The sequence below is a fragment of the Lutjanus erythropterus genome, chromosome 20, assembly GCF_056507025.1.
Source record: "Lutjanus erythropterus isolate fLutEry1 chromosome 20, fLutEry1.hap2, whole genome shotgun sequence".
In the NCBI taxonomy this organism is placed as follows: Eukaryota; Metazoa; Chordata; class Actinopteri; order Lutjaniformes; family Lutjanidae; genus Lutjanus; species Lutjanus erythropterus.
In genome coordinates, this window is record NC_139336.1 from 30,681,603 (window position 1) to 30,702,908 (window position 21,306).

At 39.8% G+C, this 21,306-nt stretch overlaps 1 protein-coding gene across 2 annotated transcripts in view; it reads left to right on the forward strand.

The window, feature by feature from the left end:
- astn2 (astrotactin 2) overlaps window positions 1-21,306 on the forward strand; it is a 382,265-nt gene that overhangs the window by 340,750 nt on the left and 20,209 nt on the right. For both annotated transcript variants that reach the window (XM_084745505.1, XM_084745506.1), the window contains exon 20: window positions 20,898-21,039. In XM_084745505.1, coding sequence (XP_084601631.1) covers window positions 20,898-21,039 — 142 coding nt within the window. The remainder of the gene's footprint in view (window positions 1-20,897; window positions 21,040-21,306) is intronic.

The window sequence follows — 21,306 nt, forward strand, 5'->3', positions numbered from 1 at the left end:
TTTGTGCATTATACTGTATCTTATCTTTCAGACTACTCATTCCTACTCTGTGGGCCCCGGGCCTTTGTCTAGTTGATTTTACAAGCCTCTTCTCCTCTTCTGATTTCAGTCCCATCATTGATGGATATATGAGTGATCCACTTCACTTGGGCCTCACACAGGCCTCTAGATGGCACACCAAGGCAGAGACAGCATTCACAGAGACAGCAGTTAGAAAGGCAATGCTGATGTATTAGTGTGGGGCTCAGCATTCCTCTACAGCAATAGGTCAAACCAGCTGTGATATGTAAGAAGATATTGAGGATCACAGATGATATTAAGAAATTTGAGAGCATTAAAATGGATAAAATGCTGGAAGATCTTTAGAGGTAGCTTTTAATACCTGCATCAGCCAAAAATAAGTGACAAAGCAACAATAGATTAGCAGCTGTAAGTTGTGTAAATGATAATGTACATTTCGGGCATGTCCTTTTACCCTGTAGTCACATTACAAACACACCCCTCGAAGGATATTTTGATTTGGTATTTGCAACTAGGCCAGTAAAGTGGAAGTTGCCTGCTTTTCTTTAACTTTTAATAATCTAAAGTAGAAAACATCTACTTTGAAACTGAGTGAACATCTTATACAATGGTTACAACTGCATGTTGTTTTGCAAAATGCTACAAGAATGTGTTTTAACCACATGGGAATAATTAGCTGCTTACCTATACTATAATGTCAGACGTCCTTAAGCAACGTTTCTTGTCAATCTCAACGGGAGTTCCCAGAAAAAAAAATGGAAGACGTCAAAAAGTGTTATGAAATTTGTCTAATTAAAGGCCCAACCAAAAGTATCTCGTACTGGCTGAATTCAGAATGTGTCTTGGTTCCATTATCACATTTTTTACAATCCCTCTATTGTCTCGTCAGCTGCTAATTTGGGTGGCTTGTCCTCAAATCACAGTTATGCTGAGGTGACACTTTTTTGTGAATGCGCTCATCAGCGTAGCACTGTGCTTCCCACAACTCTCACACGAATCCACACTCTTAATGCTAATTAAAAACCTGTGAGCCTCGCCGTGTTGCGTCACCGCTGTACGACACCTGATTTTGTGGCACGACGAACAACTGAGGGCAGGGCAGAGCGGGAGAGCGATGAGAACTTGCAGGAATGAGAAAGCGAAAAGAGACTGTATGAGAATGTGGAAGGACCGGAGAGAAAATGGGCAGAAAAGAAAAGAAAAAGAGGAGCAGAGGAAGGAGAGATCGCAACATAGAGGAACGGAGGAGGGACGCAGACAGCAGCAGCAGCACTGAGGGTTACACAGCAATGATGTCACCTCATGCTGGCACTGTTGGACTGAGAAACAGATTAGCCATTTGATCTTTGCCCTTATTTTAGTTCCAGTTTCCTCCTCCCAGCTCACACAGCCAGCTTATTGGGATATATGACATGTGGATCTTCCTCCTCGTCTGCCACATACCTCTCTACTCTCCTCATGTCCCCCTTTCTTCTGCTTGCAGGGTCAGTGGTATCCCCCTCCCCAGTTTATGTAACAGCTTCATTATTGGTTGAGACCAAGAATGCCCCCCAATGCGTCGATAAGCCCTCATTCAAAGAGATTGAATTATATGGAGATAAACGGTGTCCTTGAGCATGGGTGCAGCTAACAGATTGGAGTGACACAGCTGACTCTCTTTGTTTTGTTAATTAAAGATGACCTCATCGCTAAAAATGGACGCTGTGCACCTCCTCGTCACGAGCCTCGCCATCAGCAGATTGCAGATTGCAGGCAGGGGGCCAAGGGCTTTCTGCATTCCCTTTCCCTTTTTGCTTCCTTTCCCATTTCGCCTCTTCACACACACATTGTTAGTTGCTCTCTCTTCGCTATAGGTCTAGACTTTCCTGGTTTAATTTTTTGTCAATCCATCTCTCCTGGTAGATATGGACACTAGAACTCACATGAATGGATTCGTGCTGGAGGGACGCTGCCCCTCAGCGCCTTCCTTTTCATTCATCACTGTGTGTTGTGGGGTATTTTGTCCCCATCAGTCATAAGGAGGCTAATTAGATCTTTGTGTGTTATGAAGCAATGGCACAACTTATAGTGGTCTGGACTTGAACTTTGTTGAATTTGGTGCGAGCGAAAAATCGATTTAAAATGCATTTAAGCATTAAATTGGGATTGATTAGTCTCACTTTGCAATTCAAGGCATTGCAAACACTTAATGTGGTAGAAATAAATATTTACTCATGATGGAATTGCTCTCTGCATTAATGAACAGGAAAGGACCCGCAACCCTGCATAGATTTATTTAAAGCTATTATAATCATTGCCTTGCTGCTGATACAGTATTTGTGTTCGTATTAGCTATACTGGCTAAGGTGCTCAAGATGGACCATCTCCAGAGTGGGGCTGAAGGGTGCCCAACCTGCCTCCAAATGGGTTGTGGAGACGTTTCTCAGACTGCAGCCTTCCCATGACAATCTCCCTTTCTCCCTCTCAAACATGTGTGCAGAAGAGCAGAGAGAAAGGCAACTGTCTGTGTGTTCAGCTCTCAGTACTTTTGTAGCTTCTAACTGAATCTCTGTGGTTTGAAGTTCCCCTTCAGCATCTGTTTGTACTTTCAGGTATTTGCTTTACTTTGCTCTGTTGGACGTTTGTTTTCAGCTGTTCAGGAATAATGTTATAAGTTATAACAATTTCGCGTTTCATGGTGAGACACAGTCATGCCCTTCAATGAGCAATAAATCTTTTAATACGTTTTGATCACAAAGTAGTCTAGATAGTACACAGCAATTTTGAAGTCGTTATGATGAATCTTGTAGGAAAAGTTGATTAAAATGCAACACATGGAAGTCACCCAAATTGGCCATGAAATTCAAAATGGCTTCCTGTTGGGTTTAGGTATTGGGTCCAAGAGACTTTTTTTGTTTGTCTGGGCATGATACATGTGTGTACCAATTTTGTGCATATCAGTGAAACGTGCTAGAGGGTGTGGCTGAGCCATTTGGCCACACCCTCTGCCAAAAGCTACAAGTTTTTCACCATGACTGATGCATGTGCCAAGTTCCATGTGCCATCGAGCATGTTTAGCCCCTCAAAAATGTGACTGAAGAGGGAGAAAAAGAAAAAGAAATAATAATTTGAGCAAATCCAATAGGGTCCTTGCACCATTCAGTGCTCGGGCCCTAATGAAGTGTTTATTTGATGTTTTGCAGCCACTCAACTGGCTGGTCTTCAATTAAAAGATGCACTTTCAAGCAAGTTTTAATGGAGATTCAAATTCTTGCTGTGCTGAACTGACATGTATAGTAAAACCGAGTCAAGCCAAGCCGGCTCACGTGTATGGAAAAGCCTCTTTAGAGATCCCTCACAACATCCTTTGGAGATTCATATGGTATTTTATGCAACTCATTTGTCTAAGGCATCATTATATTAAAAGTTAAGGGTAACCTTATGTTAAGTGGTTTTGTACAGCTGGGCACAGTATACTAAGAAAGTTAGGGGGAACAAGCCGGTGTCAGTGCAAGAGACAAGCAACAATTGTTCACCTTCCACAGAGCCGGCTGAAGCCACAAGAGCCCACCAGTCTTGTGGTAGAGCAGGTGGAGGATGGCACTACACATCAACCAGTCAATACGGTGCAGCATCACAGTAAGACACAAGCCAACAGCCTGTCAACACCCACAGGTCTATTCTTAGTGCTAAGTACAGACCCGGGGGGAGACAGAGCCACAGTAAAGGGAGCCGGGGGCAGTAAAAACAGACCACACGCGGGTCACATCAAAATGGTAGACATGGACCCAGGGGGCCATTAGTCCGTGACGAACCACCACACCTGACCCAATTTCTTGCTATGCAGAAAGGGCAGGGGCAGCCCATTGTCAAACCACATGTCATACTCGGGTTGTTAGAGCCACTGTGCCCCAACGTTCTAGGAACCCTGAAAGGTCTGAATCTGACTAACCGGTATCGACCATGTTGCTATTGGATATCTATAGTAGCAGAAGTAAGGTGGGGCTGATGAAAGTGGAGAATTGTTCTTTAAATTGTACATTTGATGAGGAAAAACAGCTTTGTTTGCACAGTCCAACTTTTAGTGTGGCTGTCAATGAGGAATTGCATATTTGTCATTTGTGGTCACCTCATTTGACCTTACGTCTGTAATATCATCCGTCCACAGCGAAGTAGAAATATCATTGTACTGAGTACTGAGTAATTAAACATCAACTTTGTCTTTAAGGATGATCAAATAATTAATTAATCTTTTTTTGCCATTACATCATTCATTCAGATCCATATGTTACTTTAGCTTCTAATATCACATCTTATCTTCGACTATAACATGACCTGGATGAAAACTCAATTATTATTAGCTGGAGGGAAGTCGATTAATTTCAGATAACTGTAAGGCTCTGATGTACTACTCTTATTACTCTTGCAAATTAACATGTTATCAAGATGTAAGAGTTCCACCGAACTGTCCATTGTATCACTTACTGCTCAACAACAACATGGGATCTCATCCATCACTACATTCAGTAAATGTTGGGTAAGCATTTTGTTTGTTGAATAAATTAGTAAAAGACACAGCTTACAGGTAGGTGTGGAGGTGCAGTCTTTATCCTTCTTATTATTCTTTGGGGAATGAACATTGTGTTTGTACAAGTTCTTGTAACTGTCATTGTTTCTAATAAAATGGGAAGTGGTTTTCAAATTGTAAAATTCAGAGGGATTGCTTTGAAAACACCTCAAGGGTTTGGATTTAATTACCTCTTGGGGCAGCTTATAATAATGTCTTGCATATGTTGCTGAGGGCAAAATTCAAAACTATATATCATGTTATATTATAAAATTGAGTCAGGTGGATTTTATCTCTGGGTTTATACTTCATGCACCAAAGTTTTTATTCTCGGAACAGTACAGTCTTTAGCCAGCAGCATTGCTCTAGAGATGACAATGATGGTGGTTGTTTCATCCACCACTTTGTTCCAGACTGAAATATCTCACTATTGGATTGATTGGCCATGATATCTCGTACAGACATTCCTGGTCTTCATGGACTTTGATGGTTCCCTGACATTTTGTCTATGACCACTCTGACATGCTCACATCTAAATGATAAGTTTGGACAAATAATGAATGGTTTTCCATGAAATTTGGTTCTTTAGATCTTCATTCTGTCTCACACTTTTGTTTATGACCAAATATTGGTATGCCATTCCACATGGCATTGTATTTAGTGCTGATTAGTAAATGTTAGCATGCTAACATGCTAAACTGAAATAGTGGAAATGGTATACATTATTGAGCATGTTTATATGCCAACTTTAGCATTCTGTTCGAAGCACTGTCTTGTTATGTTTTTATGCTGATGATGCGCTATTGTACCTTTCAGTGAAGCTGAACAAGCTGTTGTTCTGAGCGTGGTTCGGACAGCAAAATGTGCAAGAAACATCTCTAAACTATACTGCAGAAGTAAACAGAAAAATATGTAATCAAGGAAAAATTTGTCACAGTTGATGTTGTAAAAAAAGAGCATCCATCTTGTAAAGCTTGTCTCAAGGCTTCAGCTTTAGTCTTTTTGCATCCCTTTTGTTGTTGTGTCATTTATTTGTTCATTTTTGATGATGTATTCATTCATGTGCATGTCTACTCTCTTTGCGTGTGAAGGAACGGCTGGCAGCTCGATATGTTTCAGGGAAGATGCATGGCACTCTTGAGTCTACACCGAAACAGAGACTCTCCATGACCTGATACAGTATTTGTTACCCACTGCAATGAAACAAGGATGGTTCGAATTGAGTTTATATGGACATAAGAGTGACGTAGAATGATTCTGCATCAAAGTACAAGCATATATTTCCATTCCAGTCTATTTTAGCCTTCTCTCTCAAACCATGAAAAAACTGTTTTCATGAATAAATGATGTATCTTTCTGCCAGCACAATGCCTCAGCAGGGTTGTCCAAAGGGATGTCCCTCCACCTGATTAGAAAAACTTGGACAATCATGTGCAAATCAACCTGCCTGGAGAAATCTATTTCCCACAGTGCTTTGTTCCTGCCTCTAAATATCTGCCTGGGACGTCATTAGTTAATGCCCACAGCTCAGTCGCAGTCCCCTCCCACATGTAAGCACACGTAAATGTGTCTTGTGTTTTTTTTCCTCCTTTTTTTTACCTTGAATTTCCTGCCGTAGGTGGCGTTAGGTTCCATGTGACAGTTTGTGTATACCTGTGTAATGTCTAGAGTGTGAGAGCGAGAGAGAGGAAGGGAGGAAGGTGACGTGTAGCCTCAGTGTGGGGAGTGGAGGGTTGAGTGCTGACAGTTTAACAGAAGAGGCCCCTAGCAGGTTTGGCAGCCCACAGGAAATATAAAGCTTGTGATTTGTTTGTTAATGTAGAGCTTGTGTTTTGTTTGTTTAAAAAGAGTCCACTGTGCACATTGGCTGGACTGATACAGACAGAGAGACATAGTAAAACAGACAGGAGAAGGAGGGTAGTTTAAGGACAAACAGAAATGAATTTTGAGAAAGAGAATGAGAGAAGAACAGAAAAAACTTAAGGGGACAGTTCACGCCAAACGTCAACAATACATATTTTTCCTCTTACCTGTAGTCCTGTTTATCCATCGAGATTGTTTTGATGTGAGTTTTGGAAATATCGGCTGCAGCGATATCTGCCCTCTCCTAAATATAATGCAACTAGATGGCACTCGGTTTGTGGCGTTCAAAGTGCCAAAACCTACAAACTCAACAGCGGCGTCTCTTTCCAAAAAACATGACCCAGTTACTCAAGATAATCCACAGACCTTTTTTTTGTGCAGTTTCATGTAGGAAGTACTTTTTTTCTGTGGTAGAAAGAAAATATTTCTTACATGAAACTGCAAATTATTATTTTTTTTCTTTGGCACTTTGAACACCACAAGCCAAATGGCACCCAGTTCCTTTTTTATTTGAAAGACGGCAGACGTCGCCATGGCCGACATGTACCAACCTCTGCAACTCACACCAAAACAGTCTACATAGATAAACAGCACTACAGGCCAGAGGAAAGTGCATAATTTTGATTTGTGGTGTGAACTGTCCCTTTAACACGTGAGGGGAAAAAGACAGCACACATTGTAGTACATGTTGATACATCCATGCAGTAGACCTGCATTTGAATTAGTACAATATGTGGACTTATTTCAGTTGTCAGTAAAATTATCATTCAACTGCCTCTGGTCATGAAATTTCAGAAATTAGTTCCTCATGCTCACATATGTCCAGACTTGTGCTACCACTTGGGCTTGAGCACTACTTGAGAAAATCAGCGACCTGTGAGATTTTAATTTTCATTATTATGTCACACATGCAGAGGGAGCATGATCAGTGCCCCTGTGCTTCAAACTATGACGTTGTAAGCGCTCTGCTAGCATCATTTCTGGAAGCGCACCTTGAAAATGTATGCATTAATGTGCCATAAAAGTCAGTTGACATAGTATAAAGTGAGAAAGTCCATGTTTCTGGGTGACGGAGTTGATGGATGGGTCAAACAAACAGAGGACTTTCACCCGGAGACTGGTTCCTATGTGAGAACCAAAGTGAATGTGGATGGGTTTTTTTTACTTAAATAATGTACACAAACTTTTTACTCTCTTTCTTTGTCAATGAATGGAGAATCATTTGAGCTGGTATGATGGAAATATAATGCACAAAATGCCTTAAAATGGCTTAAAATAGCCTATTTGATCAAAATCGACCAAAATTTTACAGTACAGTGATTTTTAAATCTTTGATTCGTTCTGGCAAATGATTTACAATATGAATTCAAGTTAACAATTATGATAAATAACTAAATAATAAATAATTGATCAAACAAAAACATCAATGCGTTTCCTCTTTTAAATCAGGTGCTGTTATTCTCATCATATGTTATGTATGTAGATAATTTATATATCAGGTCTAAGGAAATGAATGAATGGTGCCTTACTACTGTGGTCTTTCTTCTGCCACTTTCCCTCAAATTTCCTCTGTGAGCAGGAAAAAAAAGTCCTAATGCGTGAACTCACTGACCTTGAGGATTTACACGTACACTCTCTCTCTAACTCGCTCACACACACACACACACACACACACACACACACACACACACACACGCCGCTAATGGCTGAGGTAATTACACTGTGCCTGAGTTCAGTAGTGTAATTGTAATGATATGTGAGGGATAACAGTATAGCAAGTCTGGCCGCCAACATCAGACGAAATGCCACCGTGTGCACACCTGTCTCCGTATGCAGCTGCAGACGGACAAATAAGGTCAATGTGTGTCTACCTGCATGTGGCTGTGCATACAGTGCATTGTAAATTCTATGTTCATTGCGTACGCATGTGTTGGTCTGCAAATCTGCTGTTGGGTTTCCTTTTTTTTCAGCTTTCTGTTCGCTTTTTGTTATTGCCCTTTATCCGCCTACGGCTATGATTCACCCCAAAGAGGAAGGATCTCTCTTTGAATTTCCCCCCGTCCCTTCCCGTCCCGTGCCGTGCCGTGCCTGCCCCGACTCCCTATTTTTGTTTTGTTATGTGCCAGTGTTTTTTCGAGAGGGGTTTTCCTTGTCGTCTTAGAGAATTTGTGTAAGTCTGGGTCAGGAGCTGTTGCTGTTGTGGGCCAGTGAAGCCCTTTGAGACGTTGTGTATATGATATTGGTCTGTACAAATAAACTTGACATTGCAGCTACATCATAAGTTACGCGGCCTGTGTGTGTGTGTCTGAATCAGAGTGTTTCTCTCTGTCCATCAGCCCGTCTCGTCATGTTCCCATGATTTGCTATTATTTGTTCCCCTCTCTGCTTACTAAAAAGGTCACCTGGCATTTACCATGAGGTTTTAATCGCCATGTAAGCTGGAGAACACGCAAAATGGCTTTTACCGTAATAGAATTTCGGGGGCCTTAATTTTTGCCAGCTGTGTGCTGTTTTGGCTTTGGTATTGACAGAAATGTTGACGGACCACAGGCTTACCCATGAGGAACCCCTCAGAAGGGTAGGAACCATAAATGCTGCTTCTGGGTGGGTTTAAATATCTTGTTCTGCAGTTAATGGATTCAATTTTGAGTATTATTAACTAATCCTGGGTTGGTATGCGAGCACTTAAGAGCTACCACCTTGGAGCAGATGATTGAAGGTCCTTTCGTAGAAATGAGCAGACTTCCATGGAGATAGTCATACATGTGTGCCAACGGCTTGTAAAAACACTTCCAGTTTAGCAGTGGAGTCATACCATCGTTTTGCATGTGCGAACACCCCACATTCAATTCATCACCCCGTGTCATTTCCTCAGCCCAGTCTCCACTCCCTCAGCTGCACACACACACACACACACACACACACACACACACACACACACCACCACCACCACCACCTCACCTCCCCTCTCATGTGATACTGAATGAAAGCAGGTATACTCATCTTCCTCGTCTGTACTCCCGAAACAGAAGGCTGTAGTGAGCAGGAGGGGCAAGGTGTTAATAAAGGGAGTATGTTAAATTAAAACAGTCTTTATTACGGAAACCTCCTATCGTAATTCTTAAAGGGATAGTTCACCCAGTGTTTTGTGGACTAAAAACTAAACCAAACCTTTATTTTTGGGTGAACTATCCCTTTAAATAGGATGGGTCTAAGATTGGATTTTTTCCCAATTTGGTACAGAAGCAAATCATAACTAATTTTAGGAATTCTTTTCCTTTCTTCATATCTTATCTCAGGTTAAGAAATTGCTTGTAAACTTTTATGTCTGTTGTTCAGCATCTAACGCTAATTTTCACATCTCAACAAGCTAAACAACTTTATAATTATTGTTTGTTTGACACTGAAACATACTGTGCATTGAAACATGCAATAAAGTGAATAAAAATAATGAATTGCACTTAACTTCAAGACAGATGAGATATAAAGAAATGCAAAGATGTTTTTGGTAAATACAACACTGCTAACAATGTCTGTCATGTCGCAAAATGTGATGTTGTTTTTTAAAAAAAAGAGCAGCATGGTGCTTATTTTATTGTTGCCAGGCAACCACCAGATCAGCTGTCCTTGGCCTAATTTTGCTATGAAGTAAACTCAGATCTGTACCTTTGTATTTTGGCTAGCTAGAAGTAGTTATCTTCCTTGTTAGTGGATAGTTAGCCATCTAAACATCTTAACAACAGTTAAGATTGGATCTGCAAGTTAGGAAGTTTCTGTACAGTGAACCCAGGGCATAAAATCAGATGCATATGTTTTAACCCACTGAGTGATAAATTATTAACAATATTTATTATAAAGTCCATTGTGTTAAAGCATATTGACTTTGTCAGGGCAGTATGTTCTGCTGATTCATAAAGCGCCGTTATACAAAAAGTGTTGCCTGCCACCACGCTCACGGTGCCAGCTCTGTCTGGCAGTGTTCTTCTACAGGATCAGTTTGCAACTTCAGGTGGTGTCACCTTGTATTTCATGTCTCTTAAATCAGTAGGGAGGCAGTGCCATTGTATTAAAAATTTCTCTGTCCTCTGTTGGAATTAAAGTTACTTATGCTGCATTTCTCATGCTGCTGTTTGCATGTATATAATACAAATGTGCATTTTTTTTATAATGACATTTTATATACTTCCTTGCAAAACAGCTGTTTTCTATGATGTTGGTTCAGAATGTTCTAGTATTATATTAGTATTTACAGTTTTGCTTATTGCAAACAGACATTTATATAGGAAAGGCCAGTATCAGACATTTTACTGTTTCTAAATGATCAGAATTAGAATCAGAATCAGAAAGATCTTTATTGTGATTATACTCAGGTACAGTAAAATTGAGAATGGCTTCTCTCCATGCATCAGAAAAATATAGACATATAAAAATATAAAGCATAAATAGAGGCAGAAACAGACAAACACCAGTAATAGCAGCTTTAAAATAGATTAAAAGGTTATGTACATTGTGCAGATACTTTGCAGGTTGTTTAGATAGATAGATATACAAATAGATGGTAGAACTACTATTTACTATTTGTGCAAAATTGCGTCCGCAGTTGCAGTCTGTGTGTGTGCACATTGCAAATGATGGTACATTGTGCCCCCCTACTAAGCCTGAGTACTGGTCTTATATTTATATAATTGCATAACAGTTTATAACTTTCAGATGACTCTGTTTAAAGAGGGTTTGACCCAATGGAATGTGTGGGGAGAGTTTGCTAGGTAAGGCTATATGATTGTTAAAAGAGCTAAAACACACACTATGTTCTCCTGCTGAGTCCTTAAATTGATAATTATACAGTGAGCCACTCAAGAGCCACTGAAGACCAGGCCAAAGACATTTGTCTTTTGTTTAGTCTTTCACATGGATCAAAGTTACTTAAGCACTTCCTTGTGCTGTCAGCGGTCTATTTAACACTCTACATGTAATGTCCAATTATGACACTTCGCCTCATGACGCTAAGCTAAGCTCACGCTGCCCCTCTCTATTCATGCCTATGAGAGACACAACATATTTCACATGGAGTACACATGAACGTTGTCACGCCAAGTTCATTTTAAGAAGTGGTTTACGACCCAAACTGTGAAAGAACAGAGTTGCAAATTAGTCACAGCACCAACACTATGATCTCCACATCACCCTTGAAATTATGCGCAGCCCAGGTACAGTTCCTACAAGGTTCTATAAATAAGAAGGAAGAAAGTAAGTTATCTAGTGTAGGTATGCCACAGCTATCTTCTGTGAAACAGCACTGTTTCACTTTGAGCTAACCATGCATGCAGAAAGCAGCAGTCTCTTTTCAGTTCTTTTCCCCCTTTTTTCCCCCTTATTCTCATCTTCTGTGAGACGTGTGCTCTGTTCCTTCAATGTCTGTCTATTGCTACAGGCTATATTTTCAGTGGGACTTTAAAAGAAACTAAAACTTGTGACCCAGCAACAATCAGTATCTAGCATATACAGAGAGAATAAAAGGGTTGCTATACTGTATATCTATACATCAGACAGGCACAAACTAGCTGGCTACTTCACAAAATGGCATTTTCTTTGTGTGTTAGAAAGCTGAAGATTAAATAGATGTCTGTGCAATTTCAAGTTTTGACAAATTTGTATATGTCCCTTTCATTAAAAAAAAAGCAAGACATGTCCAAGTTGATCAATGACACAATAACACAGTGGTCAGACCCTACATATTCTGACATCTGTACATACCATACATACATACACCTGCTATCAATCAACATTATCCGTCGCCAGCATCATTTAACTATTTACTGCACTGACAGTGAATATTCATCATCTCGTGTTCCTCAAATCTCACTGAGAAAGCTTTGGTTGTTAACACTGTTGCCTCTAGTTTCAGTGTGGTGGTTTTCAAATTGGCGTATGGGGGACAGGGGTCCTTGGGGTGGCTTGCAGAGGGTCCCCAGCAAAAGTGAGGGATAGAATATTTGAACGTGTATCGCGTTTTTTTGGAAGGAACAACAATGGAAGAAATAGGGTTGACCATTTTGATTTATTGTAATTTCTAGTGATCCCAGTTTGATCATTGATTGACTATGAAGACTTTATTATCTTTAAACCTAAAAATTAAAAAGACAGAATCCTCACAAACTGGGGTCTAATGTGCATCTTTTGTGGGGGTCCATGACAGGAATAAAGTTGGGAATCCCGTGTTTGACGAAAGCACTAGTGTTTCCCCCAAGCGGGGATGGGGCGTAGGCACTTGGTGCTTGAATGCTATGCTACTCGGGCATGAGTAATATGTCTGCCATTTGGTTTTTTGCAAGTCAGGAATATGTTGTAATCACATACATGAACTCACCCCTACTAAATAACTATTAAGTGGTTGCTTCTGACTTGACTGTATTCACGCATCAGCTCCTTGATTTATTCTGATTGTCAAACCATCCATTGACATCATCATTCCTCTCCATAACCACATCCAAAATCATAAAACATCAGAGCGCTCGCTGGTATTTTTTTTCTTTCCTCTCTCATCGTTTGTCTTTCTCTCATGATTTTTTTTTTCTGCTTCCTTCCATTTATTTACCCCACTTTTGTCCACGCAGTATTTGGAGCTGTCTCTTTCTACTTTTAGCCTTTGTGAAGCAGCAGAAATCTGGCATTCAATTGGCATTCCTCTCGTAGTTACTTGCAATAAAAGGTGGGGGAATGGGCTTCAAAGGCATAATGAATGCAGACCAAATCAGGTCAACAGTCAATCTTAAATAGATAATTACCAATTATTTCTGCGAAAGATTAAGTGGTCTGCTCAGGATAATTTGTTGTTCCACCAAATTTTGGTGTGTTAACCTACTTAGCCCACAAAGTACACTAACAAGGGGAAGAAAAAGAACATTCAGAGAACTGAACACCTCTGCACTGTGCGTGGTTTTCAGAGAATGACGTCTTAAAAAAGTAAAACAAGTGAACATAACACAGCTTGTCTATGCACAGTGCCAGCTATAAGCTACTGAGTCAGAGGCATATATTTAATTAGAAAATTCATTGTGTTTTAGCATATTTCCTTTGTCAGGTTTTTTTTAAGCACATGTGCTGCTGATTCATAAACTGTTGATATACAACAAGTGTTGCTGGAATTTCCTTTTTCTCCTCTTTGAATCAGGCAGAGGGGTGATTAGGAGAGATGTAGAGCGAGACCGCTGCCATATGTTAAACGCTTGAAGCCAAGTTTTAAAAAGATTTTCTGTACAAACCTTGAGAATGAATTTGGACTTGCACTCAAGGTCTTCAGTCGGAAGATCAGACACAAAAATCTGTCTTTCAGTTTGACTGCTTTCTCCTTGACCAATAATGAACGCTCGTAAATAATATTTGCTTTGCTTGGTAATGGTTACATGCAGTGAACTGTATTTCTAGATGCCTTTCACTTTCACCACTCTCACCGTGGCAGCCCTGTCAGTCAGTCTTCTTATGTAGGATCAGTTTGCAGTTTCAGATGGTGTAACCTTGTATTTGATGTCTCTTAAATCAGTAGGGAGAGTGGGCCAGCAATTGATTTAACTATTCCTTTTCCCTCTGTTAAAATCAAAGTTACTTGTGCTGCATTTCACATAGAAACTGCTATTACTTGCTTTTACATAATGCAAATGTAGACTGACATCACCAGACCGATTTGCAAAAGCGAATTAGTCTAGAGCCTCTCGGTTCACCCAGAAATGAAAATTCAGTCATTATCTCCTCATCCTCATGCCGATTGAGGGTTGGGTTTATTTTGTTAGTCCGCAAAACGCTGCTGGAGTTTCATAGGAAAACAGTGTTGCAGAGTCTCACAAACAGTGGAAGTGAATGGTGACCAGTTTTCAAACTTAAAAAACAACTGGAATAAAAACATAGAGTGTCTCCATACTAATAATATAATCCAAGTCTCCTGAGGTCCCAACATGCCATTTGCACACCATCACAACACACACAGTTCAGACGGTGTGCATGTGCACATGAACATGGCTCCAAGCTGAGGATCTACAGTGAAGATTCAGGCTAAAAACATAGTTTAAATAACATTTTTTAGTCAACTTGTCATGTTGGGTCTTTAAGAGACTTGGATTACACCAGAATGAGCAGTATGGAGGCATTTTATTTTTTGTTTTTTTATGTTTGACAACTGGTCACCATCCACTTTCATTGTTTGGGACATTTGTGTGAAATTTTGTCATAAATATTCTTGAGTTATGGCCAAAAACATGTTTTGTGAGGTCACAGTGACCTTGACCTTTGACTGTCAAATTCTACTCTGTCCATCCTTGAGTCCAAGTGGACATTTGTACCAAATTTGATAAAATACCATCTTTCTGTTCCCAAGATAGAGCGGGACGGACATGAGAGCTCAGTGGCCTCCTCCATATTTGACCTTCAATGTCGGTTCATCGTTGAGTCTAGGTGGACATTTGTGCCAATTTTGAAGAGGTGTTTTTGAGATATCACATTCACAAGAATGGGATGGACATGAGACCACAGTGACCTTGATCTTTGACTTTGATCACCAAAATCTAATCAGTTCATCTTTGAGTCATTTGTGCCAAGTTTGAAGAAATTCCATCAAGATGTTCTTGAGTTATCGTGTTCACAAGAACAGGATGGAGTTAGGGACGTACATATGGAGGACGGACAACAGGAAAACACGAAGCCTGTGGCCGTCTGTGGCACAGAGGGATTAAAAAAAAAAACATAAAGCAGCACCTGAACACACACTACTCCTGAAACTCAGATCAAACTGAGAAACTAGGCAGTGTTGATCACATATGGATCAAGATTCTCACTTTTCAGAAACATATCTCAGAGTACTCTTTAGCTGTATTAAAAAAAAATGTTCATTTTTATAATGACATTTGATGTAACTCATCGTAAAAGAACTGTACTGTTTCTACGATGTTGGTTTTGAACATTTCAGTAATTAATTTTCATTACCTGCAACTGTTTGCTTCATGCACACTGACATTTATATAGAAAAGAGCCCCTTTACTGTGTCCAAATGATGGTACATTGTGTCCCCCTACTAAGCCTGCATGCTGGTCTAATATTTATATAATTGCATAACAGTTTATAACTTTCAGATGGCTTTGTTTAAAGAGGGTTTGACCCAATGGAATGTGTGGGGAGAGTTTGCTAGGTAAGGCTATATGATTGTTAAAAGAGCTAAAACACACACTATGTTCTCCTGCTGAGTCCTTAAATTGATAATTATACAGTGAGCCACTCAAGAGCCACTGAAGACCAGACCAAAGACATTTGTCTTTTGTTTAGTCTTTCACATGGATCAAAGTTACTTAAGCACTTCCTCGTGCTGTCAGCGGTCTATTTAACACTCTACATGTAATGTCCAATTATGACACTTCGCCTCATGTCACGAAGCTAAGCACATGCTGTCCCTCTCTGTTCATGCCTATGAGAGACACAACATGTTTCTGACTCTGTTAGTGCACATGCATACTGTCATGCCAAGCTTATTTTAAGAAGTGGTTTAGAACCCAACCAGTGTTACAAATTAGCCACAGTACAAACAGTATGTTCAACATTTGATGATTGCATATCCAGTGCTTTGTGTCCCCGATAAATCATAAATGAATAATGCATTCATGGCAATAATTTTGTTTTGTTTTTTTCTGGTCACTAGGGGTATTTTAGAAAGCAGGAACAGAACTCATCTTGCCTCCTGCCCTTTTATAGCTCCTTTTTTGCTGTTTCAGGAGACATGTGCACTGTTCTGTCCATGCATGTCCATTATCTATGGGCAACGGGGCAAAAGGGCACTAAAAGATAAAATGAATTGTGACCCAGCAATGATCAATATCAACAGGCCATACATCAGAGCACGCTGTCTATGCTACACGAGCATGAGTAAGTAAAATGGGATTATTCGCGATTATTCAGTAATCCCGCATTGATTTATCCCGATTGTCAAAACATCCACTGACATCATCTGTCCTCTCTACGACCACAACCAAAGTCATAAAACATCAGAGCGCTTGCTGGTATTTTCTCTTTCCTCTTTCATCATTTATCTCTTTCTTTTTTCGTTCCCTCCCTCCCGCTACTCTGCGTTTGCCAACACGATATTTGGAGCTCTTTCTAACTTTTAGCCTTTGTGAAGTAGAAGAAATCTGGCGTTCATTTGGCATTCCTCTCATTGTTGCCTGCAATAAAAGGTGGAGGAATGGACTTGAAAGGCAAAATGAATGCAAGCCAAAATCAGGTCAGTGTTAAACAGATAAATACCAAATACCAACTGGTCTGCTCGGGATAATTTGTTGTTCCACCAAATTTTCATGTGTCAACATACATAGCTCACTTGGTATGTCTGCATAAACTAAAAGAAAATTAAGAACGCTGAATACGTCTGTAATGCCAATGGTTTCCAGACAGTGATATTTTTATAAAAATGTAAGATCATAGCAGAAAATGTTGTGAATCAGTACAGCTGGGCTAATTAAACACAATGAACCGGGTTGGTCCTACACAGTATAAGCCACCGATTTGAATTTTATCACACCCAAACTGTTTTCAGTTTAGTATAGCCATATTGGAGCCTCCAGACAAATCAAATCCCTGGCTGCTCAGCTTCTGGATGATAAAATCTGACGGGAAATACTGGATCCAATATCATCTTAGCAGTAAATCTCCTCCTCTTATTTACAGTATTTCATTTTCCATGTGGCCTTTTATTTTGGATAATTCTGTTTCCTTGCGCATCAAAGTCAATTATTAGGTGACGCTTTCCACAACTGGCGGAGTGGAGGACAGCCATGTCAGGACGGATTTTTGCCTTGTTTCGTAAAGCACAAGGCTTTACAAACAGCTGTCCACTGTCAGAAATATTGTGTCGGGTGATCTTCTCTTTGCAGATGATTGTGTGCTGGTGAAGAGCAAACAACTTTATCAGCCCTCCTCAGGGAAATCCTGTGTGAAAGCTTGCATTATACTCAGTTGACCAACCTTTAGCTCACCTATGCAGCACACTTTCCGGACAAGAGAACCTTAATGTGAGAGTTAACAGCAGAATGGCTGTGAACAAATGTCACAGAGTCACAGAGGCATCACCAATGGTGTGTCAGGCAATCGCACTCTTCATGCCTCTGTACTCATGTAAGGCTTGGACCACTGACATTTTTGCAAAGTTCAAATAATAAAATAAGATTGTAGTATCCATAGTATCCATGTCTTGCTTGGAAAATGACTGACATGTACACCATGTGTTTCTTTACAGCAAAATAAGAGGAAACCGTCCAATGCTACAGTTTAAACATGAACATACAGGCTGGAGACCAGGCACCTTGTTTACAAAAAGCATTACTGATCAATTTTGATCTTCAGAAAACCATGTAGTTATTTATAAAACCTTACTTTAACCATGAAATAATATTATCTCCAAGCAAAGTCTAGGCTTGACTTGATTTTTCTGCTGGTTATGTAGAGGTGTTGCAGTCGAGTACAAGTGATTTAAGAGAACTTGGGGCATTCACCAGTTTTCTCATATTTTGAATTTTCTTTCAGATATGAAAACAATTTCTGAGTGGACCAGACCTGTCGTAGAGTCATGTGCAGTCAGTCTGCTGGTTTCCAAACTGAAGTTTTTCACTAATGACTGTATATTTCATTAGTTTAAAGACATTTTGAGTTTGAAAAATAAATTATACATCATAATTATGTCGACATCATTCCTGTTTGACTACATTTCAGATCATAAAAGCCTCTCATCCTTCATTCAATGATCTATTCTTACCTGCTGTCAGGTGTATTGGTCATATATCTGCACGTACAGGTTTAGGAAGTCTCTGTCCAGGCGAACATCCCCACTTATTCTGTCCTCTGTCTCTGTGATGAAGACTTCCCCTTAACCCTCTCTTCTCGCTGCAGTCTTCCATCGCCCCTTGTCAAGTCTTTTTTTTCTCTCTGAAGTAATTTTCATATCAAGACATTTCTTCTTTGTTTCAGTGACAGTCCGACCTTCCAGTAACACGGCATCAACAGCACGCGCTTTTCCCATTTCTTTGATTTAGCAGGTCTTTCAATTCCACAGCTGACGCTGATAAAATGACAGATTTTGCTTTATTGATCTCTGAAATCAGGACATCAAATTCCAAACTTGTTAAGTTTTCACTTTTTGATGCCATTTTCATGAATGAACCCTTCCTGACATATGGAGCAGGAAGCACAGCCTTATATGGTATTACTGGGCCATTAATTATGCTAATTTATAAGTCTTGTGCACGTGCAGTCAAATACACACAGGTGGATAATTTACACGTTTTTCTGAAGTAAGGTGTGTTTGTTGAATCTGTTGTGGCGTATTCGCACAAGGCCTTCATACAAAAAAAGAAATTTAAGATAAGAATATGAAAATGTTCTTGCACGAGGCCCATTGTGATACGAATAATGAGTTACAGGTGTGAGGAATTAATAATGCTGCGTGTTTGGCTATTACTATTTAGTCCACTGAATAATGTGTGGCGCCTGCCTTCAATCTCTTCTACCACTGTCATGATGAGTTTGTTTTTCTCTTTTGGTCCATGACTATTCCTGACTAAAGCCTCGTTTGTGCTGCATTATTTAAGAGGAAATCACATAAGGCTGGTGCCGTCACTTTAAAGTTAATTTGAGATTAACTGATCACAGGTATGTAAGTTACAAATGAGGTCTTCCTAGTACTTGTGCAAGCAAGGTTTTTTATGCTCTTTTACAAATCAAACATAACCTAAGAACATTTTTATAAAGGAGGCCCAAGATTTCACATCCCCAGTTCTGTTCATGGTCAGGTTTAGGCTACTAAACACCTTTGGCACCACTGGAAGGCAGACATTTTTAAATGAATAAAATCTAAAGTCAGAAAGAACAAAGTCAGCATTTTAGAGGACAACCAAATGAAGTGCAGATCTGCTCCATAAATAATAACGTAAAAAACAAAAAGAACTTCAATAATGGAAAGTGTTTAAATACCAGCTCTGAATCAGAAGACTGTTGCTCAAGTTTCTCAAGCCTAAAACAATATGGACTTTGTTAATATGTTAGAAAATATAATTGACATTTTTACTGAAAAACCGTCATTACGTAAAATGTCTGGCTTCTTAATTTCCTGTTGACACACCAAGATAATCTGTCTGTTTAATAAATACTTTAAACTTTGAGTAAGAATTTATCCAAAGATTATCAAAGCATATATAAACACTGCATGCAGGTGGTCTCGAGGTTCGGGAAAGTTGAAAAATGATGTATAAAAGTTTGTGATGATGTAAGTTATTTAGTAAGATTGAACAAATGGGAATTCCAGCTTGAAATGTATTAGTCAAACACACTCCTTTATCAACAGATCAGTCCAACGTTTGGACAAAAACATTAAGATTGCAAATTTACACACACTGATATTGATATTGACAAGTTCTTTTGCAGCCCTAAGCAGGTTTCAACAACATAACAGTGGATCCAGTTTGAGATTCATGTTTAAAAAGGTAAAAGCTTCAAAAGAGCAACCCTGAAACAGTGCAGGAATGTGTTTGGGGGAAACCTCCTATACACAGAGCTCTTTCTGTGAAAAGGTCAAATCATTCATTCGTGCAGTTCTTTTTCCTCTCTTCTGCAACCTTTTCTTACCATCCCCTTGTGCCCTACCAGCCAGACTTACTCCCTGTGTTTATAAGTTGGCCCATGTATCATAAGCTAAAACTAAGCTGCCCTTTACCTCGTGTAGAAATAGTTGGAAATCCAACCGTTTGAGAGCTTTTAAACTATTTTGACAGCTCCCTCTTTTTTCCATCACCCCCATGAGCACTGGAAACTGGCGTTGTGCGTGTGTGTGTCTAAATGAACAAGCGTGCGTCGCTCGCCTTTCCCGTAAGCTGACATGAAAGATATTTCACAACTTGTGAAGTAGTGTTTTGTGAGACGCCGGGGTGCTCAGTGAGATATCATTGTAACACTACCATGTGCCCATAAAGGAAAGAAATCCTGTTTTCTTACAGTTCTATAATGGAGTGTGTATTGGGTTGCTGTCAGTAAAATGTTATATTTAAGTTAGCCTTGGGGCTTGGTGCCGGTGAAGTGGCTCCGGGCAGGGGTGAAACTCACAACACCGGAGTCAAATGACGTGATCATTGATAAGGAAAGAGCTACTTTCCAAAATGTAGAAATTCATTCATGACTAAGTTCATGTTGTGCACTATTGTTTTCCTGTGTTGAAACATGTGGTGGGACCAAAACATGTGGCATTGCTTTGTTTAACTAAGAACAACAGATGAAAGATAATGTTGAAAGATAACTTTGCCTTTATTCATCTGTTTTGGTAAAAGGATGATAGATGGTGAAACGGTACAAATAACATTTGCAACATGACCTTTTTCTAATATTTCTTTCAGCGTTTGTTTCGTCCCTCCTTCCTTTCTTCTCTTCTTAAATTTAATCTGTCTACCAGGTGAGGTTCTGAGCCTGATGGATGATCTCTTCTCTGGTTTGGGTTCGTCCTGCGTCGTCGCCGGGAGGAGGACTGGAGACCATCCTCACTCCGTGCTGTATTCGGTGGTCTTCAAGTGCCTGGAACCCGACAGTCTCTACAAGTAAGTCTGCCGACGCCTTTTGCCAAGTTTTCCAAGTCAATTGAGTGGCTGATTTATTGTGGCTGTTTATTTCTTCACCGTATGCATAAACATGAGTCATAAATTGTGTTGTATGTTGTAGTTAGTGCAGAAATAGTTTCAAGGTCCCTGCACAGGTCTGTGAAGTATGGAAAGTCCCTAATTGTTTCCAGAACTCAGTGGTTATAAAATACATAAAAAATGGATGTTAAACTTATGGGGAAAAATGTGTTTTTATGTGTGGATTAA